Source organism: Lycium ferocissimum, chromosome 10 (assembly GCF_029784015.1).
Source record: "Lycium ferocissimum isolate CSIRO_LF1 chromosome 10, AGI_CSIRO_Lferr_CH_V1, whole genome shotgun sequence".
NCBI classification, from domain to species: Eukaryota; Viridiplantae; Streptophyta; class Magnoliopsida; order Solanales; family Solanaceae; genus Lycium; species Lycium ferocissimum.
In genome coordinates, this window is record NC_081351.1 from 35,928,536 (window position 1) to 35,940,635 (window position 12,100).

Consider the following 12,100-nt stretch of genomic DNA (forward strand, 5'->3'; position numbering starts at 1 on the left):
GTGGAAATAGTGGCATTACTTTATTTTCCACCTAAATACTATCTGCACCAAGTGATTGAACCCATAAGGTATAGTTGGGTTGACACAAGCTAAGCAAAACTAATGTAATTTTCCTTTCCCATTATATCTCTTTCATTCATTAGTTAGAATCCTTGTGTGTTTCTTAAATGGGACCTGAATTGCATCTTACTCTTCTTCTTCTTTGTTTTTCACTTTTTCTCATTGTGGGAGGAAAAATATAACAAGTTCCACACATTATACATATATTATTAATACGGACATCCTATTAAAGACTTGAACATCACATATTGGTACCATGATGAGAAAGTTCCTATTTTCTTTCCATCCAAGGGAAACAAACAAGCAAAACCATAGCTATATATATATATATTATTTTCAAAATAAGTTTAAGTTATATACATTATCACTGTAAGATATTTTTATATATTATCAGGTTATCTTTACTTATTGTAGCATGTAATGTGTCTTATATATTCTCAACATTACAAATCGCACAATTTAAGAAGGCTTACCTATAAATATCTGATTGATGATTCGTAAAAAAAAATCTTGTACGATCGAGTATACACCTTAAGATGTTTCCATAACTCTCCTAATCACCTTGCTTTCTTTTTCACCTCACATGCGTGCATCTACGTGTGTAGATGATGAGTATAATTGATACATACATACCTTGAGAAAATGGCAAAGAAGTAGAAATAATTAAAAAAAAAATTACATCTCCTTTTCAATCAGCAGCTTATTGGCGTCTTAAACAAGTTCTACAACACGTGTATGATGATGGAAATTCAAACCTAACACACCTTAATAATAAAAATAATCAACAATGTCTCATTAGCTAGTTTCATTAGGTTAATTAGCACTAGGTAAATTAGCTAAGGCTAAAATAAGTGGTTACGTTGACACTTACTAATGGAGACATAATGGTTCTTATTTTTCTTTCGATTAAAAAACAAAAAAATACACATAGCTGTCTGAGCTAAAAGTGTAATGGAGTGATAAAAGTCTAAGAAAGTGGGTGGTATAATAAATAAAATTATGATATAATTAAGGAGATGAAGGTGGGTAATATTAAGCATGGAAGGGACTTCCTCCTTTTGCGCTGCACTTTTGTATGGGTTTGTACTTTGTTGATAATAACATCAATAATTGTTTTTTAAAAAAGGGGGGAAAAGAGAAAAGCATATTTAATTTTAAAAAAGAATTGTTTATAGTGGGGCGTAGAGGGAGGGTGCAGTTTAGCTTTCCAAGCGTGGATGTTATTGTTGGAGAATCCACAAACCAATTTGGCTCCATGGGGTCTCATGCCCCACTTATTATCTCAAATCTCATTTTCCCTTCTTAATGCTCTCTCCACACGGATTTTCTAATTAATTTAATTTATACGTATTAACAGCGTAAATTACTTTTTTGCGTCATCAGTGTAATTTAACATATTCTGGCATATCACTTTATGTCTTACACGGAATTTATTCACCATCAGAAAATTATTAAGTCCTGACGAATGCCCCATCGATCAGAATTTAGCTCGTCAGAGCGGTAAGGGATTTCCGATAAATAAATAATCGTTTATACCGACGAACCAAATTCCAACGGATAAACGTTACCGACGAAGGGACTTTTCTATTGTTATGTAGATAATTACTTTTAGTTGTCTTTTAAGATTTGATAGTGTAACAAAAATTGTTATTGTATAAATTTAAAAAGAGAAAGAGAAAAATACCCAAACAGATTTTTAAAAACACTTGGAGATGTTTAATAGTAATATTCTTGTAATTCTTACTAGTTTCCAGAAGGCAGTAGAATTAATGTCAAAGTTACCAGCCGGATACTTTGAAAATTATGAACTCTAAAGCAAGAAATGTTTAGTATTTTACAACTTTAGTTGCTCCATTAATCATGAAGAGTGAACTCCTTCACCAAGCAATAATTTTCCACTAGCGAAAACCCGTGAAATGTTTTTATGAGTTGTTGAGGTGCCAACGTATATGTAATTGACTATCTGATCATGACATAAAGATTGAACATTAATGCCCGCATGTGTGCCTTATACATGTAACTTTATTTTAACTTTTTTTATTTTATGAAACATCCAAATGCCTAAATTTTAATTATTTTGAGGTAAATCTGTATATCTTGTTACTTCGTAAAAACACATGTAATTAAACCACTCATGTAGCATCTCCTTCATCTTTAGACCTTAAATTTCGATAGATACTAAAATCTCAAGTGTTATAATCTCACAGGTCATAGTTAAGTCAGATTTAAAAAGACGTGTGTCATTCTCTCTAGTGGTAGAGCACCCCCAATATAAATTGATAGGTTGAAGGTTTGAGTCATTCAAAAGATAAGTAAGAGTACTATTTATTTTTCATGGAAATGTATAGGTGGATGAACAAATTTTGTCCGACTTGGAGAACATTATCTCTAATTTCTTCACTGGCTCGATCAAAATAAAGACTGTAAAATGTGTCATCTCTCACAATGGATTTGTTATGTTTTTATCACTTTTATCTGGGATTCATATTTTCATTGTAACTTCTTAGGGGTAAGTAAAAACAGTTATCTTAGAACAAAATTATTGAAATATACTATTGAGATCGGGTGTGACCGAAGTCCGGTCACGTCGGTCAGTCGGTGAATCCCTAGGTTGGTGGGAACCTTATTCTATTGAGATCGGGTGTGACCGAACCCGTTTGTCCGGTCACGACGGTGAATCCCTAGCTAGGTTGGTGAGAACCTTATTCTATTTTAATTGTAATAAATTTTGTCTATTTATGATGAATTTGTAATTATGGTAATATAGGATTTATAGTCCTATTAGAATAGGGTTACCTTATTAGACTAGGGTAAGGAGGATCTTACTTGTATATAAGGAGGTTAATATGATGAATACAAAGCAGAAAAAATTCTCCCATTATTCTTGTCTCTCTATCTCGATTTTAACATATACATATAACTAGTGCCTTGTTTCTAGCTATTTCTTAAAAACATATTCCAAGTTCATAACCAACGTGGGTGGGTAAGCTACTAAAATCAAGCAGCTCCTAAAAACTGTGACTTCAGATTAACTGGTCAATCCACATCCACCAATCTTGAGTTACTTCTTGACGCGTATCACATGAACAATAATCATAATATTGTTCTAATAGAAATAAAAAACAGAAAAAATGTTGATTTAATTACTGATCGTTGGACAAAAAGATTACTAAAGCTAGTATGGAGGATGATTAAATTAGGGTTAAGACGTGACTTGGGGAATCCTTTACATCCCATTTACAATTGTATATTACATAGAAATAGTGTATTAATATTGCTGGATTTTTTTATTAGCAGCGGCAAATGTACTATATTAGTTACATGTTCAGTTGAGTTCAGTAATTTGGCTCAAATACTATATTTTTAAAATTTTTTTTTTACTAAATATGTAAAAAAAGAAAAAGAAAGGGCAATCCGGTGCACTAAACTCCCACTATGCGATACTAAATATGTAACAAATATTAAATTTCAAACCCGATATCTCAAATGATTAATAAATTCAGTAGTGTTCCGAACTCATAAAATTTAAATCCTAAATTTTGGTATATTAGTGCAACCAAAAGGGCGCTTATGGGAAGAAAGAAGATGCAATGAACTTGATTGGGCGTGTGATTATTGTCCCCCCACTCCAAACAATATGGCATTTGATTTATCAAGTTATCCATCTGTTGTCATCCATATTTTTCTCTTAGGATTTATAAATAATTGGCTGCAATGGATCTTCTAATCTGAGCACAAGATTTGTTTCAGGTGATTAAATCATGGTCTTGATGATATTTTATTGTTTTTCTTTTTTCCCTGTCCAACCATGCCTCATTAGTCACTATTATATGGTACATCCCTTTCATTTCTTTCATTAATAATTTAATAATAATATGATTTCTTTAGTCATGTTTGCTTTGTCTTGCTCAAGATTTAATTAATTAATCAGGGTTTGGTTTAGTAAGCAGTAGGCTTCTTTTTCTTTCGTCTCCTCTGTTTTAAGTAGTAGCTCATAATTAACCACCAAATCCGATTTTTTGATGAAAACTTAATTAGATGGGGTATTATATGTACGTCACGCATTGAGTAATTAAGATTAATTTTAGGTATGATTATAGCAATAGTCAAAGAACTGATCGGTTGAGGATTTGACTGTCGTTATCGGATAATCACCTACACAATTATATTAATCAGAATACTAACAAAATGAGCAAAGCTAGCAGAAATAAAATAAGTATTAGAGAAAACAAATTTCAATCAGCGAAGAATATATTCGCTTCACATACAAATGAATTATTAAGCACTAAGCAAGTAACAAATACACTGCCGAATTTTAGTTCTAGAATTTCACTTAAAGACAATTTTCTTAATATTATTGTAAGTTTTGCCACCATGAATGGGTGATGTATCTAGAAAAAAATATATTGAAGTGATGTTGATGCAAATTATCATTGTTTAGAACTGAAATAATCAACGAGAAATTTAATCAAGCTGATACATATTTGGTATATAGGATGATGAAATGTCTCTAAGAATATTAGAAACCAGCCAGTCAAAGGTTAATATATGGTGAAAGTTAATTTTCTTATAGTGAAAGTTAATACTGTAGATATATCATTGTATGCTATAAGTTTATAATCATCAAAGGTTGTGCTGGAGTTGTAAGTACTACTCCATCTTTATCAGAGGTCATGATTTCGAATCCTGCGTATGAAGTCGTTTTTGATAGAGCACTTTACCTCTAAAGTGGGACTTCCGGGCTCCAAAATGATATTAGACACAAGGTAAAGAAGAACAAACATATAGTTACATACTACAGTCATGTATTTCACCACTTGAATATTCCCAAAAAAAAAAAAAAAAAAAAAAAAAGAAAGAGATATATAAGGGATAAAAAGTAGATAAAGAGTAAAGTGTGGATATCAGTATTGATTAAATACTTGTTGCAAAGTGCAATGGTGTGGAGAATAAAGTTGTTTTCTTTTTAAATTTTTATGATAAAAAGGGAGTCTTTATCCCTGTTTTTGGGGGTATCCATTGATGGCTCTCTTGATGGTTCAAATAAAGCCATAAATCACATCAATGGAAAGTATTATTGTACTCTTAAGTAGGCCATGTTTCACCCATTCTCTTCTTCTTTTTTCTCCTCTTCATGCCTTTTAACCTCAGTCTTAAAGTAGAGTTATTGATGGTTTGAACTCTGAAAGTAAAGTCCATATCTAACTGGATAAACAGTGACTGCATTCATTATTTTCATAATCGTGCTGTTCGGATCACTTTACGCACACCTTGATTAATTTCACAAGGTACTTGTGTAATCTTTCACTAGCATTGGTATCGAATAATCTATATATCAAGGCTTGAACACATCGAAACAAATTGCCTAGTACTTTTACCTCTGCCTGCAGGCATTTTCTTTTTTAAACGTTTATGTTATGTGCATTGATCATGTAAAGAATTGTTAAACTATCAAATTAAGTTAGACCTACAAATCGACATGTAACTCTCTATGATAATCTGAGAAATACAGTAATAAACTGTCATAATTGATTAAATTTTGTTGATAACGCAAAAAATTATTTATACCATCGGCGTATTTAACATTGATCTCTTTGTGATTTGTAGGTATGTTGTGAAACTTTGGTATGAAGTAGAAATAGGTGGTTAGATGGGGCCATATTGAGTTTGTATGATTCATTGGTTTGAATGGTCAAGCTTCAAATGATTGGGTGGTTCTTGTAACACATAGGATACCATCCCCTTTCTGTGCTTCAATATTTTTCTTTTTCTTTTTGAAAATTCAAAAGTTTTGGTCTTAGAGTTGATATAATTAGGGCTTGACCAATGACCACCTTAGAATTTACCCAAAATATGGTCCTCGGAAAGAAAATTTTATTTACGCATGCAGTAATTAAAATGAGAGAATGAAAATTAAATCAATCTGGTTATGTTTTTCTAGTATATTTTAAAGCAAAAAAATTAATACATTATAGAGACTTTCACGAAAAAAAAAGTAAAGAGGAGATTAATACTGTAAAATTCAATCTTTCACCAACAACATTTTGAAAATCAAAACTGCTTGGCTTAATAAGCAGTCACAAAAGTTAAGACAATTGCCCAACTTCTTTTTTTTTTTTGGGGGTGGGGGTTGGGGTGGGGGAGTAGCCAATATTTTGAATGAACTATGAAGCACATTGCACATTCTATTAGTAACTGTTTTGAACATTAAAGAGTATGGAGAACTTTATTAAAAGTAAAAATGTAATTCAAGAGTGTAGAAAGAAAAGAATGTCTTAAAAATTCTCTGTTGCATTAGAATCACCAAACAAAAAAAAAGTTTTAAAAGCAAAGGAAATAGTAACATTCCCAAAATAAATCACTACTGCTAAAAATGAAGGATCAAAATAGAAACCAACTTGGTCCTTTTCATTGTTACTGCTCTTTCCAATAACAGAAAAATGATGTTTCTCCCTTTCTTTTAAAGTGGGGTATGTTGAGAGATAAAAGAATGAAAATTAAATAGAGCGAAAAGACATACAAAAATGTTAGTCATACTCGTGACCAAGGAATTAAAAAAAAAACAAAGGATGTGGTGCAGTGGATAACGTTGTTCCTTCCTTAACTAGAGGTTCGGTTTCGAGCCTTGAGTATGAAAAAATTCTTGATAGGGAGATCTTTCCCTAAATGAGCCTTACGCGGCACGAATCCGAAATAATTGAGCTCCAATGCGGATACCGAATACGAGATGACAAACCAGAAAAAATCAAACCTAAACCAAAGAACCAAACCATACTGATACGGGTCAACAAACCCAACCCAAACCCACAAAGAAAAAATGGAGAGAAATCATGATACAACCACTCATGGGTCCACCCATCACTATTCAGTGATAAAACACGCACAAAACATAGCTATTAGCATTACCAAAAATACTTACTCGCATAGGCGGAGCCAAGATTTGAAACTTGTGGTTCGGAGTTCTAATTCTTTAAAGTTTCTGGGTTCCTAATTAATAATTTGTATATAATTGACAAAAAAATTAATACAAATATATGATTCGGATAAAAGTTACTGGGTTCGACCGAACCCTTATCGGAAGGGCTAGCTCCGCCCCTGCTTACTCGAGCAATAAACCAAAATGGTAATTGCATGGCATATTGGCATGGCAAGTAAATATATACAACCTTTATCATTTAATCATAATTGAGATGTAGTTTAATCTCAATTTCACCAAATTATAATAAATTAATTAAAAAAAATTGTGCATGCATCACATCAAAATAAGTTGATTCTTGAAATAATACATAAATTCCCACTTGATGTTATTTCGAAGTTTTAGTTATACTTTTAAAATTGCGGGCAACCTATTACATGTTCTTGTTCAGAGTGTATTTAAAACTATCCTGATAGGCGGTGGTGATACAAGTTCAACTGAATTCAATATTCTCGACTTGAAATATAAATATACGTTAAATTCACTAAAATTCTAAAAAATATTAAAATTTTGAAATCATAATCCTATAGCATGTTCATTAACAAAAAAAATAATAATTAAAATTCAACCCATCAATTTAAAATCATGAATCTGTCTATGTTGATTGGTATGTGGGATAGAGAGTATATTCTCTTAGAAAAACAAGCCAAATACTTTCAAATTATGCCAGTATTTTTTATTTTTTATTTTTTATTTTGCCAATGAAGAAGTAAGATGTGTGTTTTCCTTTTGTATCTCAATTTCCTTTTCACCTCCTTGCCCTACTCTCCTCTAATACCATCTTCGTTCTCATATTTTACTCTTACAATTATAACGGAAAAATAAAGAGAGGGTTTTATTGTATATCGTAAATAATTGACCTTCTCTCTTTCTTTGTACATACATTTTAATCACCAAAAACCCTTCGAACCCAAACTATTGTAGATTCAAAACGTCTCAAACTCTTCTAGATCAATCCCAAAATTTTCCCCAAGAAATTAATATTTTCATGATTTTTCTGTAGCTTAATATTTGTTTTTTCTTAGCATGTATAAAATCCTTGTGCGCATCTACTAATTTAGCTTAGAGTAGTATCTAGATTCACTTTAGAAGTATAGGGAGGTATTAGGTCCTCTTTAAAACTTTTTAAGTGTGTAGGAATATTACCTTTTTTTTTTTTTTTTTTTTTTTTTTTTTTTTTTGCAATACATATATACAGAGACCATGATTGCAATACATATATACAAAAAAACCAAGCGTGCGCTTAGCACGTACGAGAAGCAATTAATTGTTGGGCAACAAAAAATGAAGTGATGTTTCTTTTTTGGTGTTCTATATAGTCTCACACACCGTGCATTCCCCTCATCTTTGACTCATTCTTATCTCTCCCTTGCAATAAAAACACACAGCAAAAACACACACTTTCAACTCCCTATTTTCTTCATTACTTCATTCAATCTCTCTTCAATTATCTTATTGCTTTTCTGAGGATAATAAGCACTTTCACTATTGTTGTAAGTACTGTATTTCTTATTCTTGTTTTTGGTTGATATTTGCTTTCTCTTTTAATCCATTTGCTGTATCACTGTTTTGATTACATGGGGTTTCTTCTTTTTTTGATATATTGGTTTCTTGGTTCGAAAGTCCAGATTTTTAGTTGTTTTATGGCATTGTTGAATGGAGTTTTCACTGAGATCTTGTGTCTTACTCTTATTGTGGAGTCTAGTATAAAGTACTATATTATTGATTGACTATGCTATGAGATTTACTGCAATTTCTCAATTTTGTAATGCTGTGTTTGGTAGCCAAGGAGAATAGTAACTGTAATTTTACATTTGGGAAAGTTGTAATTTCCTATTTCTTTAGAAGACTGAGATTCCAAGGCTTATAAATCCAGTGATTCTCAAGATTTTGAGCTTGAGTCTGTTAAATTTCTGAGCCTAAAGAAGCAAAAGTTAAAAAAAAAAAATGAGTGTATTTTTTTCATAATAATACACCCCACGCCTTCTTAGTTTTCTCTGTGATCAATCTTGTTTTATAAGATTCCTCTTTCTCTCTAATTGTGTTTTTTCATTTGGTGTTTATGAGTTTATTAAAGCTGATGTTGTATGTGAAAATGTTCTTAACAGGAGCTTATTAAAATTGGTGAAGAACAAGAGTTGTGGCAATAGAGCAAAGTAAAGAACAGCATGCGGTGGTTTTGTCTATCTGTTGACGTCTATCGGAAAGTCATCTCCTTGAACTTGTATTGCCGTGTCATTCTGTAAAAATATACCCTTTAAAAAAAAAAAACAGTTCAGATAGATTAATCAAGTCTTCATTAAAATCACTTCCATGGCATCCACACGTTTCATTGTCATATCCTGTTACGTTCTCAGGATCAGCTAAAGTTTCTTGAATTTAGTCACTTCCATTTTAGTCTTCTTTAGCATTCAGCCTTACTTTTAGTCTTTGTGAGAATATTTCTTTAGCGTTCGGTCTTTGTGTTTTGTGGGGAGTGATTTGCCTCTGCCATTTCTGCTGGAAGAATTTCTTTGTGGTGCTTCAATCATTTGCTTGAGGGATTGTTCGGAATTAGTTTGTTTGTTGATTGTTTCTGCTGGAAGATTGAGGTGTTGTATTGAGTGAAAGTGTTGGGAAAAAGTAGTTATGGTAAGCCAAGCAGCTAGTCAGACGAGATTTCGGGCATTAAAACACGAAACTGGAATTGCTGGGTCTGCCACCATAATAGTTAGAGTTATAGCATGCTTTCAACCTCTCCAAGATTGCCAGGTAAGTCATAGACACTTGTTATTCTTGAATTCGATTCTTGATCTTCTTGTCTTCTGGAATCCTTGCTAATCGAATAACTTTTCACATGATGAGATGCCTTGTTCTGATTTCCTTTTTTTGGGTATTGCAGGCTGAATATTTCCGTCATTTGCTTAAGCCAGTTACGTAGATTGATCTTTCTAGTTACCGCGTTCATATTAAACTGGAGTTTTTAGTTTTTTCTTTGTTTAGCAAGAGTGCAAGCAATAAACAGCAATTAGTTTCACAGTTTTTTTAGAGCTGGTATGATTTTCAACCTAACTTTTTACCGTTTTCTAGATCAATTTTGACTACAATTCATCTGATTAGTTTGTTGGATTCTTTTGTCTGATCTTCAGGTGATTGTTGAGGTTGAATGGAAAAGGACTTCGTATCTTCATTCCGTCAGCAGTATTCAGATCTGCGGTTAACCCATTTGAATTTTTCCTATCCACGATTTGATATAGGGCAGCAGAATTCTTTTCCTACTTACATGACTCCTCTGTCAAATGAGTTTCCTATTAATGGAAATTCTCCATTTTTCACATTTTCCGGGCTGCCAGAGTCAAATGCAAGCCGGCCAACAGAACCTTGCAATTGGTTATATTGTTCGCCTCAGTTTTATCAAGGTTTTAATCCTGTTTCGACCACTTTACCCAAAGAGAAGTTTGCTCCTCGAGCACTTGAAACTCTTGCAGGTAACAAATATCCTAATGGAGGCAAGAGATTCCTTGTGTTTGATCAATCTGGTGATCAGACAACTTTGATCTATAGTTCTGCTAATGCTACTCCTGTACAATGCCCGGCTTCTTTGAATCCAAAAGCCCCTGCCCTTTATCCAGAGATTAGAAGAAAGGAAGTTTCTCCATCTGGGCATTTCTTCGGTGATGAATATTACGAAGAAAACAACAGACATGATGTCGAAAGTGAAATGCATGAGGATACTGAAGAACTGAACGCCCTACTCTACTCTGATGATGATTCCGAGGATGATGAAGAAACAAGTACTGGTCACTCCCCCAGTACTATGACCGCCCATTGTCTGCCAGAGTGGTTTGACGAAAGGGGTGAAGAAGAAGTAGCTAGTTCTGGTGGGCCAACCAAAAGGCATAAATTGTTAGATGGTAGCTACGATGCACCAGAGCTCAGGGATACTGCCACGTCAGCAAAAGCCTATACGTGCTCCGACTTAGAGGATGATGCACAATCCACTTGTGGCAATGGCCTTGACCAAGATTCAGGGAAAAAGAGGCTAAGAAAAGATAAAATTTGCGAGACAATAAGCATTTTGCAGGAAATAATCCCTGGAGGAAAGGGAAAAGACTCAATCGTTGTTATTGATGAAGCAATCTGTTACTTGAGATCCCTGAAGGCAAAAGCCAAGTCTCTAGGACTTGATTCTCTTTGAGTTTCAGCTTGCCCCTGGTCGTATTATTACGAGTTATTAATGGTCGGAAGTACGCGTTAAAGGTTATTGAATTGAATAAAGCAGAATTAGTGTTTAAATGGTTTGGCAAAGTGTGGTTGATCAGAATATGCCATAAAAATAGTAAACCAGATTGGAGAATCCCTTAAGAGTCTTTATTCCATCATTCTGTTGGAACCAACCATTGGCTGTGGCTTTGAAAATCGGTGGTCGTGTCGTATTCATGTCTTCTTTTTAGATAAGGAGGGAAAGAACTTCTAGTCATGCTTCCGTAAAGGGTGGTAAATCATGAGTTCATATCTTGACCCCTAAGAGAAAAGTTGATTCTGCCCTTTGGGAATGTGTTTTTGCTTGCCCACATAATTGTTCGCTCGTTGTGTGAACGATATAAGGTGAATTGTTACCTCAGTAGGACCCTGGAAAAGTTCCAGTTGCACGCTTGGTGGCGAATTTGGGTCCCAAACCTCACTTTCTTGCTCTTTTTTTATTTTTCATTAATCCTGATTCCTGTCACATTAATCCCTCTTGGCCGGGCATTTCCTTTTCTTTTCTAAAGGCAGGCGATTGCATGGCGATGCGCCTCTCTTTTGGTTACATCAGGTATATGTTGTGCTCTTCTGAGGTGAAATGGATCAAGCCAATCTTGTCAAAAGGACTTGGAGAATATCATGTTTGACACATGACTAGTTTGAGCTGCTTCATATGGAAATCTTGGTTGTGTAAAATTTTTAGTACTATATATGTGGTTGTGTAATATCATGTTGTGGTGTTTGTTTGTATTGTGGAGAATATTAAATGTGTTTGGTGGTTGTGGTGTTGTCTTTATGCCTATGTTTTTACGTAGCATGCACGCATTTTGGATCAAAGAG

At 33.5% G+C, this 12,100-nt stretch overlaps 1 protein-coding gene across 1 annotated transcript; it reads left to right on the forward strand.

Annotated features, from left to right (window-relative positions):
- The first annotated feature begins 8,424 nt into the window (after window positions 1-8,424).
- Window positions 8,425-12,040, forward strand: LOC132033649 (transcription factor bHLH143-like). The gene is made up of 4 exons (XM_059423679.1): window positions 8,425-8,529; window positions 9,145-9,787; window positions 9,918-10,069; window positions 10,165-12,040. The coding sequence occupies exon 4, from the start codon at window positions 10,182-10,184 to the stop codon at window positions 11,211-11,213; it is 1,032 nt and encodes a 343-aa protein (XP_059279662.1). The 5' UTR covers window positions 8,425-8,529; window positions 9,145-9,787; window positions 9,918-10,069; window positions 10,165-10,181; the 3' UTR covers window positions 11,214-12,040.
- Window positions 12,041-12,100: the final 60 nt, after the last annotated feature.